Source organism: Acinonyx jubatus, chromosome A3 (genome assembly GCF_027475565.1).
Source record: "Acinonyx jubatus isolate Ajub_Pintada_27869175 chromosome A3, VMU_Ajub_asm_v1.0, whole genome shotgun sequence".
In the NCBI taxonomy this organism is placed as follows: Eukaryota; Metazoa; Chordata; class Mammalia; order Carnivora; family Felidae; genus Acinonyx; species Acinonyx jubatus.
This window is the reverse complement of record NC_069388.1, coordinates 61,184,659-61,205,003: the sequence shown is the minus strand read 5'-3', so window position 1 is coordinate 61,205,003 and position 20,345 is coordinate 61,184,659. Positions and strand designations below refer to the sequence as shown.

The window sequence follows — 20,345 nt, the reverse complement described above, 5'->3', positions numbered from 1 at the left end:
TCAAGAGATGGTAGAGGAAGACCGGCTGGAGTAAATGACACTTGCAGACTTGAGAAATAAGCAGGAATTTAGCAGTGAAGTCACATTAGTTATGAGTTTGAAACTCAAGAGTAAGTATTTAGATAAGACATGGAAATGTTTTGAACCAAATGAGCAGTAAGGAAAATGGCCTGGAGAGGATCAATGAGAGACCTGAAGGTCAAGTGGCATGTGTCTCCATTGATGCAGTGACTACCCAGGGGATGGGGGCAAAGAATGGTACAGAGCCAGCAAAGAAAGCTGGTGAAGTACTCTTGCAGCCTCTGTTAACAGAAAATCACTCCTTGAGCATCTTTGCCCTACTGGATTCTTTTTGTCTTTGGGTATACACAATTTAAGTGAACATTTGTGTTTTCCAAGTGCAATCCAATTGTCCTACCCAAAGGTCTTCTCCAAAAAATGAATTATAGGTTGTTTTCCAAGGGAGCCTGAAACCAAATCCATAGCGAGTTTTTCCTCTTTCCTGTGGGACTGTTCTTTGCTAGTTAACTTTTTACCTGACTTTCATTTTAAGCAGGTCATCCATTCTGTTTCAAGGTCAGCATTGTCTCTGGACTTGAAGACAGAAGTGCTAACTAAAGGAGCTGAATCTATAAATTTTTTCTTCAGAGGATGCATGCTGATCCAGTGGAAAGGCTCAGTAGTGTCATTATTGCTTCTGCTGGTGCCTTATTCTGTAATCTGCAAGTGAGGCATATAGCACCATCCAGATAATAAAAACTAGAAACATGGAGACCATGGTTTGCACAGTTGGGATAGTCACAGCACTGAGATTATGATGTTGAAGAGACATTATTACCACCCTTGAAGAGTTTTTCACACAGCGTTTTTTTCTTTTGGTCTTTCACACATGGATTTGTTCATTTTTGCACATTGCCTTCCACACTTAACTGTGTGCCACAGTACCTATACTTATTCTTTTCATGACATAGCAAATGTGTTTCTGTAGAATCCTTATAAAGATTTTAAATGATATTCACCCTTTTCAAAGTCTACTTTTGTTAGTAGGAAATTTGAAAATACATAAAAATGTAAAGAAAACACAAAACACAATCTGGACACCTGTAGAAAAGCCCCGTTCCCAGTTTATTTCCTTTCAATCAAAGAGCATACATAATGGGTGAAAAACATTCCATACTGTCAATGAACCATTCTGTCTTTTAAATAACTCTCTTCTTGAATAGTTCTTCTTGTTCCTGAGTAAATATTTTCCCAAGGATAATCTGCTAGAAGTGGAGTGACCAGGTAACTGATTTTTGACAAAGCTGCCCTCTGTTAGCGTGGGTGGGATGGTGACCAGGATATCAGGCAGGTCGTGTTGGAATCCAGCATCCATGCTAAGTCATGCTTCACTTTTCTACTGTAAAAGTAGATGTGGGAATCCAAAGAGGTAGTGATTTCGTTTGTTTACACAATTACCATCATTCTCCCTAGCAGGAATGCAAGTTCCTTGAAGGCAAAGGGCTGTCTCAACGTCCCCAGACCTATATATAGCACAGTCGGGCGCAATCAACTTGAAGAAACTTGAGCTTCCCAACGTCCACTCCTCTTTCAGCTCTCCTTGCCCCTAGGTCAGTGGTTCCCGGGCCCTTTCCTCATAAATGGCACATCTGTCACATACTGAAATTCTGCCTGCCAGCCGCTCCGCTCCGCTCCGCGCCCCGAGTCAGGGACTTCCCAAAGCACAAGTCCGGTCTCCCGGCGCGCCGGCACTGCCTGTGGGAACGAGACGCCCAGCTCGCCACTCCGCGCCACCCGGCGCTGGCCACCCCTCGCCCTAGGACTCACGGCTGAACCCCGCGGGGCTGAGAGCCCCACGCCCCCGGCCCGCCCCAGGATCGCGCCGCCGCTTGTTTACTCCCCGGCGCAGCCTAGTCCGACCCTGGGACCCGCCCTCGCCCACCGCCTATTGGCGGAGGAGGTGCCAAGGCTAGCGACGATTGGTCCGGAGGAGGCGGAGGGGTAGGCTGCGCGGGAGGCCGAGAGGGGGCAGCAGGCGATGGCGGCGGCGGCGGCGGGTCGGCTAGGCTGGTTGCTCGCCGCGCTCTGCCTGGGCAACGCCGCCGGAGAGGCGGCGTCGGGCCCGCGAGTGTTGGGTGTCTGTCTGGAAGAAGACGGAGCCGCGGACGCGGGGTGGGCGCGCGGAGGAGAAGTCCGGGACGCGTCGGAGGCCACCTTCCGCCTGCGCGTCTTCGGCTCGGGTTTGGCCAACAGCTCCTGGTCCTGGGTGGCCCCCGAGGGGGCGGGCTGCCCCGAGGGCGGGCCGGCCGCGGCGCCCGAGGAGGCGGCGGCCCCCACGGGCGAGTGGCGCGCGCTGCTGCGCCTGCGCGCCGAGGCCGCGCGCCCGCACTCGGCGCTGCTGGCAGTGCGCGGGGAGCCGGATGGCTCGGCGGCCCGGGAGACGGCGGCCCCCACGGGCGAGTGGAGCGCGCTGCTGCGCCTGCGCGCCGAGGCTGTGCGCGTGGAGCCGGGCGGCGCGGCAGCTGAGGAGGCGGCGCCGCCCTGGGCGCTGGGCCTAGGGGCGGCGGGGCTGCTGGCTCTAGCGGCGCTGGCGCGGGGCCTGCAACTGAGTGCGCTGGCGCTGGCGCCCGCCGAGGTGCAGGTGCTGCGCGAGAGCGGCTCGGAGGCCGAGCGTGCGGCGGCGCGGCGCCTGGAGCCCACACGGCGCTGGGCCGGCTGCGCCCTGGGCGCGTTGTTGCTGCTGGCCAGCCTGGCGCAGACGGCGCTGGCGGTGCTGCTGTACCGCGCGGCCGGCCAGCGTGCGGTGCCCGCCGTGCTAGGCAGCGCGGGGCTCGTGTTCCTGGTGGGCGAGGTGGTGCCGGCCGCCGTGAGCGGGCGCTGGGCGTTGGCACTGGCGCCGCGCGCGCTGCTCCTCAGCCGCCTGGCCGTGCTCCTGACCCTGCCGGTGGCGCTGCCCGTGGGCCAGTTGCTGGAGCTGGCGGCGCGGCCCGGGAGGCTGCGCGAGCGCGTGCTGGAACTGGCGCGCGGGGGCGGCGACCCTTACAGCGATCTCAGCAAAGGCGTGCTGCGCTGTCGGACCGTAGAGGACGTGCTTACTCCGCTCGAGGACTGCTTCATGCTGGACGCCAGCGCCGTGCTGGACTTCGGCGTCCTGGCCAGCATCATGCAGAGCGGCTATACGCGCATCCCGGTGTACGAGGAGGAGCGCTCCAACATCGTGGACATGCTCTATCTCAAGGACTTGGCCTTCGTGGACCCCGAAGACTGCACACCACTCAGCACCATCACCCGCTTTTACAACCATCCACTCCACTTCGTCTTCAACGACACCAAGCTGGACGCTGTCCTGGAGGAGTTCAAACGAGGTAACGTGGGGATATCGGGGAGGGGACACGAATGCCAGAGCCCTCTGCTGGAAAAAGTGGGGGTTTATGGAAGTCTCAACGAAAGGGTCCCATCTTTATGGAGGGCAGTGAGACCTCCGAGTGCCCTTTTAGATGATGCCCTTGCAGCTGTCAGTGGCCTTTTGAAATATCATTTAAAAGCTGACTTTTAGAGCGGTATAGACAGCAAAATCCCCTCTTTCCTTGTAGGCCTAATTTGGGGAGCTATGTCCACTTGGTTCTAACCCACCAGCTTTTTTTGTCAATGTCGTTTTTGTGAGTTTTGGCTTTGTAATAGGTCTAAATTCTTAAATAGAAACTAAAAGAATAAAAGAGTATAGTCTCAAGTTACCTGGACGCTGTTATTTGTACACATAATATCAAATTAGTTTGGTCTGTGATGTTTCCAGGGATCATTGTTAAGGCCACTGATGAGCTGTTGCTTTGCTGATAACAGAAGGAATGATTCCTAATTTCCTGCAGATGTGAAAGAAACTTCCGCTTTGATTTCACCAGAAACAACTTTATGGATGCTGATTTAGTCTCCCCTTTGTCTGTCTAGTCTTTTTTGTTTGTTTTAACTTCCCCTTTTCTCATGCTGAGTAAGGTCTCTCTGGGTCTCCCTTAACTCCACATTTTCACCCTCTCTTTTCACCTTGGTTTATCTGAACAACTCTAAGGTTGCTAGTAAAAACTGAGACCCACCCTCCCAAGGGTCCCAAGGGTGTGAAGGTGTGGGTTCCTCTCTAGTCGTCTCCATTGGCAGGCTTGGGTGTGTTCCCCAGAGCTTGGCTGCTCTTTGTCCACTGGCCATGCTTCTCACACCTGAACTCCTGCAGGATAAGCATGGGGGATACCCAGGGCTGTGGATGGGCTTGACCCTAAAGGCTGCATGATGTGAGGCAGGGTCTTTACCAGAGAGCGGAGGCTCCTGATCTGCTTGGCAGCTGTGAAGTCTCCTGGCCCCAGGCCGCATGGGTGTTGAATAGTTGGGCAGTTACTGTCATTACTGTACCTTAGGATTGTGTGGGAGACTTTGCTCCACAGCTCTGACTGCTTTGCTTGAGAATTTCTTGGTTGCTCTTGGCTGTTTCCCCAAAAAGTGGCTATGCAGCCCCTCTGTGAGTACTCTTCTCTGGGCCACTGTAGTCTCCCAGGCAGTGGAAGTTCTTGTGGCCTGGTGGCCAGCACTTCAGGTCCTGGAGTCCATAGAGGAAGGTTCCATCGTGCCCCTGCCACCTCCCAGCTTGAGACCCTGGGAAGGCTGGACTTGATCTTTTTTTTTTTTTTTTTTTTTTAAATTTTTTCTTGCCCTTACTATTTAGTTTTTATTGTAATTTTTTTTTAACGTTTATTTATTTTTGAGACAGAGAGAGACAGAGCATGAACGGGGGAGGGGCAGAGAGAGAGGGAGACAGAATTGGAAGCAGGCTCCAGGCTCTGAGCCATCGGCCCAGAGCCCGACACGGGGCTCGAACTCATGGACCGTGAGATCGTGACCTGAACTGAAGTCGGACGCTTAACCGACTGAGCCACCCAGGCGCCCCTGGACTTGATCTTTGGGCGCTGACTTTGAGCAGAGCACTGACTGGTGTGGAGACCGATGAGTGGGGGTCCAGCTAAGAACTGCTGGAAGGCTGAACAAGGGTGTACAGTGGGCCTGGAGAGGAGGTCCAAGAGGGTATTCAGAGGTGGAATTGAGAGGGCTTTGTGGTTCGCTGAAGAGCTGTGGAGAGGGAGGAGCTGAGGGTGAGGCTTGGGGTTTCTGGCTTGGGGGTGGTGTTAGCCTTCTCTGAAGCAGAGCACTTACAGAGAAGGGGATCATTGTGGTGGGGGGGGTGGCACAGACGAATTTGTTCTGAACACTGGAATTTGGGATTTGTCTGTGCAGTGTCCCAAGAGGCAGGCTATACCAGTTGATGAGAAATAGGAGGTAAAGACCCAAGCAGGAGATAAAGATCTGGTTGTTGTTATAGCAGTGGTCCCTCAGTCAAGCCACAGGAATGGTGCAAAAGGCCTAACCCCCTGAGGGCACAAGCATAAAAGGGATGGAGGGTAGCAGAGGAGAGGCTGCTGAGGAGAGCCAGAGGTTTAAATGTCCTAGAAGCTAAGGGAAGAGACCACTTACCAAGGGAAGGCGAATGATTCAGGAGAGGCCAGCGTCATGTCATTTGGATCCAGCAACCAGGATACCCTTGACCTTTGAGAGAGCAGATTTGGTGCTATGGTGTGGGGTGATGGAACGTGACAGTTGAAGTAGATGGACCTTCCATGAGGTATGGCTACAAAGAGGAAGCCAGAGAGCAGTGGTTGGGAGAGAACTGGCAGGGGAGAAGGCCTTAGCTCTTTGGTTTTAAGATGGGCGAGTTGGGTGGCTTTGGGTTTAAATGTTGATAGGAAGGAACCGGTGGGGAGAGGATGCCCACAGTTTGGGCTGCTCCTCTTCTGGGGTGGTGGACTCGGAGCAGCTCTGGGGAACCTGAAGATTGAACGGAAAGCTCTTCAGTTCTCCTTGCCTTCCTCCTCCTGTGGCAGGTGAGGGGCATTCTCGGGGCAGGTTGGCTATATCTTTCCTCTGACATTGGGCAGGCTTTTCTGCTTCTCTTTGCAGTGCAGTCCTTTGGTAGATACCTATTTTTCCTCATTAAAGTCCTTTGTAGCCTTACCCCTGTCTTCATTCTGTTTATGAACAAAGGGCATATTGCAGCCTTTATGGCGCCTGAGGTTTTAGAAATCGATTCCCTTCCCATCTCTCTGCCAAGTGGGTGAGGTGGTGGTGCCCTCTGAATTTCCTGAAGCTGGAGTCCTTGGCATCTTGGCAGCTACCATTCCGGGCCCTGTTCCTTTCATTCCTTCAGAGCATTGTCTGTTTTGGAACTTTATAGTCTGGGAGAGGCACCTTCTCTGGTGAGGTGCCCCTTAGTGTGCAGACTTGAGAGGACACCGATTATTTTGTGCAAACATTACCAGGAAGTGTGAATACTTCGGAGTTGTGGTAAATAACATGTGTTTTTTTAGAGCTTTTAATCCTGTCATCTTTGTCAACTCCCTAATGAAAACATTCAAGGACATTCAACCAAAGGAGGAATTAGGATGCGTGAGCTTTTCAGAGTCTCTGCTTTAAATGAACTGAGTTCTGGTGCTCGCTTCGGCAGCACATATACAAAATGAACTGAGTTCTGGTTCATTGTCAGAGGCCAGAGGATCCCCACGATTCTGAAAAGAGTCAGAGCTGTTGTGAGGAATGTTATCCTGGCACTTTTCTCCTAGGACATGTTCCCACGGTTGTTTTAAAAAATAAAGGAAGGTTGGGCGCCTGGGTGGCTCAGTCAGTTCAGCTCAGGTCGTGATAATCATGGTCTGTGAGTTCGAGCCCCGCATCAGGCTCTGTGCTGACAGCTCAGAGCCTGGAGCCTGTTTCAGATTCTGTGTGTGTGTGTGTGTGTGTGTGTGTGTGTGTGTGTGTGTGTCTCTCTCTCTCTCTCTCTCTCTCTCTCTCTCTCTCTCTACCCCTCCCCTGCTCACGCTCTGTCTGTCTCTCAAAAACAAATCAACAAATAATATATTAAAAGGTAAAGGAAGGCAAAGGAATTTAAACTCCAACTGCATTTTTACAAATATTCTAGAAATTAGACATTATGGAAAAGTCCTCTAGCATCCATATAATTGAGTACATTTGAGCTTGCTAACTGGAATTAAAACTCCCAAGAGCTTTTGCAGGGCTTTCTGGTTGATGTTGGTAAGATGCACCATCTGCCCCCTTGTCTGTGGCTCCGTAGAACTTGCTTGGGGAGAGCCTGTAGGCAGCCGTCCTGGGGTCTGTGTTAGTGTTTCCAGTCAGCCAGCCAGGGGCCTGTATATTTTCAGGACATTTTTATCCTATCAGATGAGAAATAAACTTTAATCCCTCCAGCTGCTTGTTCTGTGTGTACCCCTACTGCTTTTTCATGGTTGCCTTCTGGACCCCTTGGACATTCTGTCTAGAGATAAATCACATGGCCATTGTGTTAGGGGATCTTTCAAGGGCTCTGCTTTCATCTGTTTGATATTGAGTGATTCCATGTGGAATCAGTTTCTCAGGCCACTGAGAAACTTGTGCCTGTTTTACAGAAGTTGGAAAGTGGGGCACCTGGGTGGTTCAGTTGGTTAAGCATCCGGCTCTTGATTTCGACTCAGGTCATGATCCCAGGGTTGTGGGATCGAGCCCCACATTATGCTTAGCATGGAGCCTGCTTAAGAGTCTCTCTCTCCCTCTGTCACTTTCTCCATTCACACATGGCATTCCTCTCTCTCAAAACAAAAACAAAAACGTTTGTGGGCACCTGGGTGGCTCATTCATTAAGCATCTGACTTCAGCTCAGGACACGATCTCTCTGCTCTGCTCAAAGTTTGAGCCCCACATCAGGCTCTGTGCTGACAGCCCAGAGCCTGGAGCCTGCTTTGGATTCTGTGTCTCCCTTTCTCTGCCCCTCTCCCGCTCATGGTCTGCCTGTCTTTCTCTTTTTCAAAAATAAATAAACATTAAAAAAAATTTTAAAAAACTGTTTGAAAGCAAGGGAGAAGTTAGTCCATTCTAAAGGTAACCTGCCAAAGCGACTGGCATTCTGGAAGAATGGAGCTGAAATGAGTTCTCTGTCTTAGATGGTCATCTAGAACCTGGGCTCTGGTTCCCAGAATCTGACCAAAATTGTATGTTGAGCTTTGGTGTTTCCCCATGAGGGCTGTCTTACAAGGGCCTTGCCTTGGCCCTTGTAGAAATGATATCTGTCTGCCAGTGTGAACCATTCCCAGCACAGATACCCAGTGCTGGGAAGCATCTAGAAATGATGAGTTCCTCATTCAATGCTTCTGTCTCAGCAGGAAAGAGCAGGTAGTTCTAGGCAACCCCTGGCCTTTTCCTCCTGGAAGCGGGAAAGATGGTATAGTCATTTCTGCCTTTAATTTTTGTCTGAGGATGTTAGAGCATCCTAGAAAACGATACTTTTCTTTAGAAGGGCTCCTGTGCTGGAGAGAGTACCTTGGCCACGTGTAACTCACCCAGAGGGGAGGATTTCCTAAGATTCGGGTTTTTTGTTCTCTTCAGTGAAAGTCAGTTGAGTGTGGTGGTCAAGAGAACAGATTCAGGAGCCAACTGCCTGGGTTCAAATCCCATGTTTTTTGTTTTGGGGGGTTTTTTAATTTTTTTTTTTTTTTTTTTTTTGAGAGAGTGCACACAGACATAAGCAGGGGAGGGGCAGAGAGAGAGGGGAACAGAAGATCTGAAGCAGGCTCCGTGCTGACAGCAGAGAGCCTGATGTGGGGTTCAAACTCACGAACTGTGAGATCATGACCTGAGCTGAAGTCAGATGCTTAACCGACTGAGTCACCCAGGTGCCCCATCAAATCCAGGTTTTGCACTTGGGTGAGTCACTGAACCTTTTCTTGGTCTCAGTTTTCTCTGCAGATTGTAAATGGGAATAATGTTCTGTTCCTTCATAGAGTTGTTGAAGGATTTGTAAGTTAATAACTGAATAAAGCCCTTAGTGGCCAGCACACAGTAGGCACAAAATGCCGCAATCCTTCACGTCTCAGGTGCACATTTTTTTGTTTCAACTTCTCTGCAATCAGGATGTATCTCACAATTGAGGACATCTTAGATTTGATGAAATATAGTTAAGTGTTTTCTTTTTATTCTTTTAGAGCCTCATTCCTTTCTTGATGACCTGGCCAGTGGTCTAATAATAATAGCTTTTGGTTGACTGGACATTTTGTTCAATCTAAAGTTGGAGCAGAGGTCTTCTGTACCTGACACTGGGGGGTGGGGCATGGATGCTGAAAGAATGAGGCAGTGTGTGCCAGACAGAGTTCCAGAGAGTGTGTTTCTGAACTCTGTTCACTACACTGTAATTAAACCCAAGGTATGTAAAGTATTATTCACACAAAGAAGTGAACTTGACTTTTTTCTTTACTGAAAGATTCTTTTTTTTTTTAAACTGAGAGATTTTTGAAGCAAATACTCCCTTACGTGGATCCAGGCTAGCTTTTACCTTAAGTTTTTTTTATCAGTAACAAAGGCTGAGGTGAGTTTCTCTTAGTTCTGTATCCTAGTCCTGCACAACCCCTTCTGCAGCCCCTGCCCACATGTGGTTCTCAAGTTCTTGAAAGGTAGTTGGTCTGAACTGAGGTGTGCTGGAAGTGCCTAACACACACCAGACTTCAAAGACAGTGCAAAAAAGGAAAATATGTTTCAATCTTTAAAAAATTTTTATTAAAAAAAATTTATGTATTTGAGAGAGGGAGAGAGAGAGATAGCAGGTGAGGGGCGGGGTAGGGGGGGATCCCAAGCAGGTTCTGTGCTGTCAGTGCAGAGCCCAATGTGGAGCTCTGTCCCACGAACCAGGAGATCATGACCTGAGCTGAAATCGAGAGTCAAAAGCTTAACCGATTGAGCCTCCAGGCACCCCTAATTTATTTAAATTTTTAATTATTATTTTTTTTTTTTAAGATTTTATTTTTAAGTAATCTCTGTACCAACTTGGGATACAAACTCACAACCCAGAACTTGAGAGGCACATGCTCCACTGACTAAGCCAGCCAGGGGTCCCTGTTTTGATGTTTTTATATTGGTTGAATGTTGAAATATTTTGGCTATATTGAGTTAATAATATGTTGTCAATTAATTTCACCTGTGGTTTTTTTGTTTTGGTTTTTGTTTTTTAATGTGGCTACTCAGAAATTTACAATGACCTGGGTAGCTTGCATTTTTTTTCTTTTGGACAGGTATAAAGTTTCGTAGATAAAAAAAGTAGATTCTTGAAGTTTTCTCAATATTCCCCAGCACTCTGAGGCTTGGGCTTTTTCAAGCTTACATTTCTTTATCAAAGAAAGAAACAAAGCGAATCTGAAGAAGAGGAAGGTGAACAGTTCCAGGCTGCTGCTCTTCCTCCCACACAGTTGGGGCTCTGACTGGCTGATTACCATTTACCATCTTCTCCCTGGATAACTTTCATAGACCTTGGCTTCTGGAAATAAAGGACAGCTTTCCGAATTGGGAAAACTTCCCTAGGAGAGTCACTGGGTGGCCCCTCTCTGCTCTGCCATTTAGATTGTCCCAGAGGAGGCTGTGCTTCTGGAGTTGGTGCCCTTGTGTGTGCAACCCTGTTGCTCCTGTCTTAGTCTGATGCATCCTTGTCTATGCCACGTTCATTTAGACCAGAGGTTGACTCTGCTTTGCCACTGCCTGGGTGGGCTTGTGTGGGTGAACATAGTGTCTGAGATCTAGGTTCCTCCAATGTAAAGTGAGTCCCACCTTGTGCCTGGCACCTTGCAGGAAAAACATCAACTTCTGTCCCTTTAGTGAGCTTGTCACAGGTGGGAGTAAGCAAAACGGGAAGCCCCTGGCAAGCTGTAATCTGAGTGTCCCCTCCCCCAGGGAAGTCCCACCTGGCCATCGTGCAGCGGGTGAACAACGAGGGTGAAGGTGACCCCTTCTACGAGGTGCTGGGCCTGGTCACCCTGGAGGACGTCATTGAGGAGATCATCAAGTCTGAGATCCTGGATGAGTCTGAGGATTACCGTGAGTCTTGACTACTGGTAGTGTTCCATCTCAACTTTTAAGCCTACTGAGACCTATTGTGTGTATCAGAGGACAATAGGTCTCCGTGCTGCTGAAAATGAGGCTGGATCTCCAGTCAGAGCTGTTACCTAGCCAGGCCCCTCTCCCCTTAGCCCTGCCTCAGGTCAGGTGTCGGAGGCCCCACACCTGCGCCTGGCTGGGGAGCCACGGCCTTTACAGTCTCAGTGCTTGCCTGGGGCTCTCATCACAGCTGCATTGTTTGGTTTCTCCAGCACAGAGGGGACAGTCTGCCCTTTATGGGCCTTTCCCAGTCTCCTGTTTGCCTTGGCCCTTACTTTCTCATGTTCTTTTGTACAGTATAGAAACGTTTCCTCCAAGTATCCCATTCTTTACTGCTAAGAGGGTCTTTCCAAAACAGAAGATTCTGGGGCCTGTCTTAGAAGTGTCTGCCTCTTGGGATGATGGCTGAGATCTGTAGGGTAGACACAGAACCCATGCTCGATGGCTGAGGTCTCACATGCACACTTGGGACACTGAACACCCCACCCCTGTTTGTTTTCAGGTGAATCACTTTGCCCATGCATCTGTCCCCCAAATGCAGCCTCTGTAGTTTGGTGCCTCAGGTTGCCATAGGCATGCAGAAATCAGGTTAGCTGCTGCTGTTTAGCACCAGTTATCTGCAAACACGTGCTTTCTGGTGAGGGGTCTCTTAATGACCAAGAATGTCTATTATTTTTACAAGTGGTCTTGCTGTCATACCAGTATTCTCTCCCAACTCTGAGGAGAAGAGCAGGCGCTTTCCATACTCCCTCGGGATATACCAGGAATATGGGTTGCTGCCCCCTCCCATCCCCAAGAACTTCTAGGCCTTGGCTTGGTTGTGTTGATTCGAGGGCTACTGATGGCTCAGCAGGCCTTCTTGCCATTGTAGGAGATGCCACAGTGAGGAAGAAGCCTGCTTCTCTGAGTGCCCCTCTCAGGCGGAAAGAGGAATTCTCCTTGTTCAAGGTGTCTGACGATGAATATAAAGTGAAAATCTCGCCTCAGCTGCTCTTGGCCACCCAGCGCTTCCTGTCCCGAGGTGAGGGTGAAGGGTGGGCCTTGTCTTTGCTCTCTTGCTCCCTGTCCAGTGGGTCAGGAGACCTCCAGGCGGACACCAAGTGTCCCCTCATTCCCAGTAAGGACAGTGTCCAGAACTTGTGCTTCTCTCTGTAGCCCTGTCAGCATCTCAGGGCACCTGAGTGGCAGCTCCTGTCTGCCAGGTGGCTGAGAGCTGGGGCCAGGCTGGTGCCACCTCTGGCGAGCCACAGCAGCGGGTGGGTGTGTGCCTGCCCAGTTCTCTTGTATTGGGGAGGTGACTTGGCTCATGTGGGGCAGCAGGAGTCGGGTGTGGCTGTGCAGGCCACTTTGGGCCTGGTGGACACTGTCCCTTTTTTCCACCACGGGGCAGAGGTGGATGTATTCAGCCCCCTGCGAATCTCCGAGAAGGTCCTGCTGCACCTGCTGAAGCATCCCAGCGTCAACCAGGAAGTGAGGTTTGACGAGAGCAACCGTCTGGCTGCCCACCATTACCTGTACCAGCGCAGCCAGCCGGTGGATTATTTCATTCTCATCCTGCAGGTAACTGGGAGCCCAGACTGGGGCTTCCCACTTGCTCAGAAACTAGGGAAGGGTCTGAGAAGAGGGAGGATCATCCAGATACACACCCCCTGAATAACTGGGGTTGCTGCTTTCTCCTTGTGCTCTCTTCTGGCAGGAAAGGTAATCTGTCCGCATCTGTTTCTTTCCCTACTCCTCCTTCCTCCCTTTCCCTACACCTCCCAGGGCAGGGTTGAGGTGGAGATCGGGAAAGAGGGCCTGAAGTTTGAGAATGGGGCCTTCACCTACTATGGAGTATCTGCCCTGACAGCACCGTCCTCAGGTAAGTCACAGCCCTCTGGGAGTGGAATGCTGGGTTCAGCTGCTGGGCTGGGCAGAGTCTGACCTGCCTGGCTGCTTGCTGGGGGAAAGGTTCTGGCCTCCCTTTCTTCCAGGTGTTCCTGTGTGTGTGTGTCTATGTTTTAATGTTCATTTGAGAGAGTACACACACGTGCACACTCGCAAGCAAGCGGGGGGAGGGGCAGAGAGAGGGAGAGAGAGAATCCCAAGATAATCTCTGAGCTGTCAGCTCAGAGTCTGACTTGGGGCTCAATGAGATCACGATCTGAGCTGAAATCAAGGGTCGGACACTTAATGGACTGAAGCACCCAGTTGCCCCGTCCTGTCAGACATTCCTCTTTGGGACAGGCTGGCTTTTCTCATCTCTGTGCTGCGTCGAGGGAATGGGCAGCATTTCTTTGGGGCTCATCTTTGTTGCTCGCTCCTACCCCTGCTAGCCTTTCCCAGGAGGAATTGTGCTTGCCATCCTTCTCTATGTTCTAACTATCTGTGGGGTGGATGTTAGAGACTGCATTTGTCCCCACCGGAGATGTCACTGTTTGTTTCTTCTGATAGTTCACCAGTCCCCAGTGTCCTCGCTCCAGTCCATCCGCCATGACCTGCAGTCTGAGCCAACCGATGGTGGCCGCTTGTCTGCGTACTGTCCTGACTACACCGTGCGGGCCCTCTCCGACCTACAGTTCATTAAGGTGACTGGGCTGCTCATGGGTACTGGCTTTTAATCAGCTTTGTGTCCCCAAGGGGCTGAACCAGCTGGTCACAAATTTGTATGGATTAAAAGTAGATTCTAGTTGAGTCAACCTGAGAGTTCACACACCGAGCACGACCTTGCTCTGAAGGACAGACGGCCTTGGCTCCTGGAGGCCTGATTACTGACAGTCTAGTCCCGTCACTGGGACTGCACCCAGTTTCCTTTTGAGATCTTAAAAACACTGCTTGATTGCTCCCCTCTTCCCTTGGCTTGCTTAAAGTTCTTCATTTTTCTTGGTCCTGCTGAGTGTGACTCTCCCACCTAGTTCTGGTGCTTGTGGGCAGGAGGGAGAGGTGTGATCTTTCATACCTCACTTTCTCCATCTGGCTTCACGAGTCGCACCTGCGTGGTAATGCTTCCTGTCTTCTAGGTCACGCGGCTGCAGTACCTCAATGCACTCCTGGCTACTCGAGCCCAGAACCTGCCACAGTCCCCGGAGAGCGCAGACCTCCAGGTCATCCCAGGCAGCCAGATCAGGCTCCTCGGTGACAAGACAGCCACAGCAGCAGGTGAGCCCCTCATGGCCACATCCCACCGTGTGTCAGCCCAGAGGGAGTTCATGTCCTGTGCCGTCCTTGCTGTTCACACACACAGACTCACTCTCTCTGCCCTCACTCTGCCTTGCATTCTTCTTTCCTTGTCCCCTTTTTTGCCCATCCTCTCCTCTTTCTCTTTTCACTGGTTTTAAAGCTTGGATGACATTGTGCTGTAGACCAGCTGGCATTGAAAGTATGTTAAGTTAGCATTTTCTCTGGAGGGCTTGTTAGGATGGATTGACTTAATTAGAGAATAGTTGCTAAGTGGGAATAAGGTCAAGCTCAGACACTCTTGGTCATTTAGGATTAGAGTTAGGTCACCAGTGGGCCTGGCTCAGAAGGTGGCTGGTCGACACCATCCCAGAAACCAAGAAGGGTACTTGTTGAGACATTCAGTCAGGTGAAGCTAATATTTAAGGCGTGCCCTTCCCATCCAGGGTTCCACTTTGAGCAGGAGTATCACGTTGGAAGAAATAGACTTTGTAGTGTGGGGTGGGTTGTGGGATGGCAAACCACGCCTTCAAGAGCATAAGAAGGGAAAATAAAAAGCCTATGGAGAGAGGCCTTTGGGTAGGAGTGGTAAAAAGTCAGGGAACTTATTTTCCTTACTACTCAAGAAGGTACTTTTATTCTGATTGAGCTCCTGAGTTGGGGTTAGAGATACACTCCAAGGCTGAGTGGTGCTGGAGGAGTGGGTGGGGCTTCCACAGAGGCCACCGGCTGCCCTGGGCACTCTGCATTGGGGACACTGAACTCATTTGAACGCATACTCTGCCTGACACTGTACCAGGAGCTTTCCTTGTCCTAACTCATCCAAGAAAACTTCCCAGCCATTTTCAGAGGTGGTAGTGGTAAGGTGCATTTTACAGATGAAGAGTCAGAAGCAGAGAGAGACCTAGGCACTCTGGCTTGGAACCTGTGCCTGCCCTTGGCCTTGGTGTCTCATAGGGAACAGCTCTGGTTACTTAAACCCACACTGGGGAACACGAATATGTTTTTATGGTAGAAAGATACTTTCTGAGAGGTGACATGTAGGTGCAAGGGACAGAAAGCCCCACCCTGGGCCACGTTAGCGGCTCAGCCCGAGTGCTTCATCTCTGTGTTGGTAAAAGGGGGCCCCAGCTTGAGGTGTGCTGCTCAAACCCTGGATCTGGGCATTTGAGCCTTTTCTCCGTGAACGTGCACTGAGAGGTGGTGTTCTGCCTTTTAGGACAGATCACAGGTCTGTATTTACTGTGATATTGTTGTTTTGTGAGATGCCACTTGTATAGAGATTCACACCATCTCATTAGACTTGGGTCTCAAAAGCCAGTATGTTGTTCTTTCAAAATGTGAGCATTGGTCTTGGTTTTCTCAGCCTGAACTCTGTGTGGCTCCATCTGCTACTCAGACTGCACATGTTCTTTTCAAGGTGTAGACCTAAATCTAAGAAGGATGGTTTTTCCTTCATTTCCTTTTTTATTATACATGCAGTGTTTTACCATCCTTTTTTGGCTTCAGCTGTTCATTGGGCAGTCCTGTAAGGGACTACAGATATCCCCGAAAGTTTGCTTGGCGCTGCTTTGCTTTTACGAAGTATCTACGTCCGTGCCTGTTTTCACTAACTGAAAGAAATGTGAAGAGGACTTTTGCTTCATGAAATGGTGGTTGCATCTTCGCTCTCTGCCATTCTGGCTTACAGAAGGTTCCATAGCAACACTCTACTTCGGGAAAGCAGGGAAACCTGTAATTTACAGTGGCTCTGTGTAATGGATTAGCATCCCCTGTTCTGTTGCCATGATGTTGTTTCTCCCTTAAGTGCGCCCTGACATTTGTCCCTAGTGGGGCTTGCCTGCTGTGCTTGTGCTCCTGCCTCGGCTCCCAAAGTTCTTGCTGCAGTCTCTCTGGTGGGTGGCACTCTGCTGCCCAGGAGAGCTTAGTGTCGCTGCACACATGGAGGTGTTGCTGGGGACATTGCTTAAATAGTGTAGGTCAGAACTATCCCCTGATTGACTTTGGCACTAGATTTCCTGGCAGACAAATGCCTTTATTGAGATGCTTGGAAGGCACAATCATTTTTAACTGCCTACAGCAGGGGTCGGCAAACTGGCCAGCTGCCGGTTCTTGTAAATAAAGTCCTATTGGACCCAACCTGCTGGTTTATGGGTTGTATATGGCTGCCTTTAGCTACAACAGCTGAGTTGACTTGTTGCCACGGGAACCATATGACCTGCAAACCCTAAAAATATTGGCCCTTTACAGAAAGTTTCCTGACCCCTGGCCTGCCATTTCAAACTCAGGGTAACTACTGCGCAACGACCATTCACAGAGCTGATTTCCAAGGGAGAGTCCACTCCAGACGCTGCGCTTCCTGCTCCCTCTGGTTCTGAGGCTCAGGCAGCGTGTTTGCACGCCGCCACCCAGGCCCCCCACCCCGCCCAGCGCATCTGTGACAGGCCCTGCCGGCGCAGCTGCATAGCTGGTTTCCTCTTGTCTCTCTCCCCTCTGCTCTCTCTAGCCTTCCCCGTAGACCTTTCCCTCTTTGGCACATTTGGAAACTGCAGTTGATAATTGAGTGTGGACTAGTGAGCATTTTTTGTTTTCAGAAAACACCCAAGGTAAATATCTTCCCTTTCACTTTCTCTTTGCTTTCCTTCCCCAGCCCTCTAGCTGCTGGGAGGAGCCCTGGAAACCGCTCCCACTCCCACCCCTGCCTGGGAGGTGTTTCTCTTGGGGGGTGGGAGGGTGAGTGGGCCCTTCCTGTCCCTTGTTCCTACTTTTCATTTTTCTGGAAGACAGGAGGGGTCATGAAATACTCAGCACTGGAAACTAAACCTTCCTTCCAGTGCAGGTGTTTTATTGTCCAGGATGGGCTCCTCTCGTCCAGCATTTATGGCCTTGGCCTCCCGTGAGCAAAACCCCCCCTGCCCTGCTTTCCTGCCTCTCAGTGATGCATCCCCTCCTCCCAGTGGTTTTCTCTTGTGATGTGGAGTTAGCCTATTTTCCTAACTTGTCACTCCCAGCTCTGCCTTGATACTGAGGTGTCCTGAGGCTCCTCTGTCTTACCTACCCCTTCTTGTCCTGAAGACAATTTTAACACTTGGTTTTGATAAGGCCTGCTCCCTTTACTGATTTTGATATTAATTTTCCTTTCCCTCTCTCCTCTAGGGCCCAACCACAGCAGACCTGGCCTCCCAGCGGAGGAGAGCCCTGGGCGGAACCCAGGGGTTTAACTGCTTGCCAGGCAGCCCCAGGTGTGGGCAGTGGACAAGCACGTGGGGAACTGGAGAGCCGAGGAGTAGCTTCCCGTCAGCCTGTCCCCATCCCCTCCAGGCCACGTTTTAGATGGCCCTTATAGATGTCGGTCCTGGGCTGTTCTCAGAACCAGACCTCAGTGCCAGGAGCCTTCAGCAGGTCCTGCCCTCCTTTAGGAAATGGGGGTTAGCTGGGGCGCAGCCCTCCAGGCCTGCTTCTGAAGGGAATGGAAAGAACACTGTCATCTCCGGTCCCCAGGACCCAGCCTTCTCCCTGTGACAGTGCAGTGTATTTATACCTCTTTGGGCCAAGCCATGATGTGAGTGCACGATTACTGCCTTTATGTGGCCGTGACCTGTACTCACTTTGCTTTTAATTTGCCAACTTTCTGCTGCCGGCAGCACTTTTTGAGCAAACCAAGAGCACTAGTTTTGGCTGGGGGTTCACATCCATGACCTTGGCCACAGTGAACTATTTGGCTTCCCTTACAATGCCATGTTTCAAAGCACATGCCCCTGCCTGTTGCGTGTGCCAAACCTAGAAGAAGCACGATGACCCGCAAGTATGTCCCACTGTCCTGCTCCCTCCTGTGGAGGTTGCTTCTCTGAGCCCTGAGCTCAGAGCCCTGAGCAAGCAAGCTGGCCCCCAGTGGCACTGAGGAGTCCTGCTCTTTCTGCTTCTCAGCCTGTCTTGCTTAGTTGCCACTAACAGTATTTGTCTTTTTCTGTGTTTTAAGAAGAGGTCATACATGGGAGGAAGGGGTCTGCTGCACCTAATCCTTTCTTAGTTGCTGGATCCCAGGGAGATTAACCAACTGCTAGACCTGTTTTTGTACCTTCTTCCTAGGCCTCTGTGGAGAGCTGTATGGCTGTAATTTGCAGGGAGAACAGCAAGGGGGAGGAGGGAAGGTTGGTTATACACCAGGCAGATCCTCATCCCCTTTCTTAAAAAAAAAAAGAACAGGACATCAGGTTTTTTTATACCCCTGAAACATTTCAGCTCTCTGCTTTTTTGCTATTAGCTACAGGGTTTTGGAGAATTGGGAATAAGAAGGCATTTGTCTTTTTCTTCTGGTTTACCCACATTTACCTTCCACAGTTCTTCAACGGTGTAGAAACTGGGGCATCATAGAGACCTAGGATCTCAGATTGGATAGGGAGGGAGGAGGATTTCTGGAACTTTTCTCAAAGGAATTTGAATCCCTTATCTGGGACTAGTGGGAATGAAAGCCAAAGAACATTGGCATGCTCACTTAGAAACTGTTCTCAAGGAAGTCTAAGAGCAAACCCAGGTGGGAAACAGATACTTAGACATCATCTGTCTCCAGAACAATGGTTCTTAACTTTGGCTGCACATTAGAATCACCTGGCAAATTAAAAATACGGGATACCTGGGGCTCACCTTCCAGGGAGCCTGATTTAATTGGTCTGGGTATCAGGATTTTATTTTTTTTTTTTGGAACAATTTTAATTTTTTTGTTTGTTTTTAAAGTAAGCTCCATACCCAGTGTGGGGCTTGAGCTCCCAACCTTGAGATCAAGAGTTGCATGCTCTACTGACTGAGCCAGCCAGGTGCCCCTGAAATAATTTTAGATTCCCAGAAGAGTTCCATATACCCTTTCCCTTAATGTTAATATCTTACATAACCTTGGTACATCTATCAGAACTAAGAAAAAATTAACATTGGTACAAAACTGTTAACTAAATTACAGACTTTACTTGGATTCTATCAGTTTTTCCAATAATGTCCTTTTTCTGTTGCAGGATCCAATCCAGGATACCAAGTTGCATTTAGAGTTATTGCTTACTTTTTTTCTAACTTTTTATTTTGAAACCATTACAGATTCATAGGAAGTTGCAAAGCTAGAGGTACCCTTCACCCAGTTTTCCATAATGGTTACTTCTTACATAGTTATAATACAGTATCAAAACCCAGAAGCTGACACTAGCACAATGTGGGTGTATAGTTCTCTGTCACAAGTAGATTTGTGTAACCGCCACTTCAGCCTAGATAGAGCTACCCCATCACCACGAGGATCTCCCTCCCGGCACCCTCTGAGAGTCACACCCACCCCCTTGGCCTCCATCCCTAATCCCTGGCAACCACTGTTCTAAGATTTTGTCATTTCAAGAATGTTGTGTGAGATCATATTGTATGTAACCATTTGGGATTGGCTTTTTTCACTCAGCATAATACTCCAGAGATACATCCAGGTTGTTGTGTGTGTCAGTAGTTCATTCCTTTTGATTACTGCATTGTATTCCTTGATATACTCCTTGTCCTGTTGAAGGACATCTGGGTGGTTTCCAGTTTTTGGCTATTCCGAATAAAGCTGCTATGAACATTCATTACAAGCTTTTGCGTAAACATTGGTTTTCTGAGGTAAATGTCCAGTAATGCAATTGTTAGGTTGTATGGTCATTGCATAGTTGTTTTTCTTTAATGTTTATTTTTGGAGACAGAAGGCAGGGGGAGGGGCAGAAAGAGAGGGGGTCAGAGGATCTTAAGTGGTCTCCACACTGCCAACAGAGAGCCTGAAGTAGGGCTCAAACTCATGAACAGTGAGATCATGACCTGAGCCTACATCAGAGGCTTGACTGAATGAGCTACCCAGGTGCCTCTCTGCATGGTTAGTTTTTTAAACAAACTGCTACATGTCTTTAGAGTAGCTGTACAATTTTATGTTCCTACTAGGGATGTGTGAGTGATCCAGTTTCTCTAAATCTTCATTTGGTATTGTCACCATTTTTTATTTTAGCCATTCTGGTAGGTGTGTAGTGATATCTTTGTGGCTTCTAGTTGTATTAACAGAATGGCTGATGTGTATCTTCTCATGTGCTTATTTTGTGAAATACCTGTTCTTTCGCCTTTTTTTTTTTTAATTTTTTTCTAATGTTTTATTTTTGAGAGAGTGCAAACTGAGGAGGGGCAGAGAGAGAGAGGGAGAC

At 49.6% G+C, this 20,345-nt stretch overlaps 1 protein-coding gene across 3 annotated transcripts; it reads left to right on the top strand.

The window, feature by feature from the left end:
* Positions 1–1,989: 1,989 nt before the first annotated feature.
* Positions 1,990–19,745, top strand: CNNM3 (cyclin and CBS domain divalent metal cation transport mediator 3). Of its 3 annotated transcripts, XR_008289279.1 has the most exons (9): positions 1,990–3,365; positions 10,795–10,938; positions 11,870–12,019; positions 12,389–12,558; positions 12,763–12,859; positions 13,432–13,565; positions 13,998–14,136; positions 16,661–16,760; positions 17,311–19,745. XR_008289279.1 is itself a non-coding variant. In XM_015074113.3 (8 exons), the coding sequence occupies exons 1-8, from the start codon at positions 2,039–2,041 to the stop codon at positions 17,373–17,375; spliced, it is 2,226 nt and encodes a 741-aa protein (XP_014929599.2). In that variant the 5' UTR covers positions 1,990–2,038; the 3' UTR covers positions 17,376–19,745. The 3 variants fall into 3 exon arrangements, 2 of the variants coding, with proteins under 2 accessions (XP_014929599.2, XP_053056497.1); XM_015074113.3 differs by lacking the exon at positions 16,661–16,760; XM_053200522.1 differs by lacking the exons at positions 16,661–16,760; positions 17,311–19,745 and adding an exon at positions 16,405–16,651.
* The last annotated feature ends 600 nt before the right edge of the window (positions 19,746–20,345 follow it).

What these genes read in the sequence shown, in the direction of transcription:
- CNNM3 (XM_053200522.1), top strand. Translation starts at nt 2,039, where the DNA reads ATGGCGGCGGCGGCGGCGGGTCGGCTAGGCTGGTTGCTCGCCGCGCTC. An exon ending in GGATGAGTCTGAGGATTACC is followed by an intron (nt 10,939 to 11,869) that starts GTGAGTCTTGAC and finishes TTGCCATTGTAG; the next exon opens with GAGATGCCACAGTGAGGAAG. An exon ending in CCGACCTACAGTTCATTAAG is followed by an intron (nt 13,566 to 13,997) that starts GTGACTGGGCTG and finishes CCTGTCTTCTAG; the next exon opens with GTCACGCGGCTGCAGTACCT.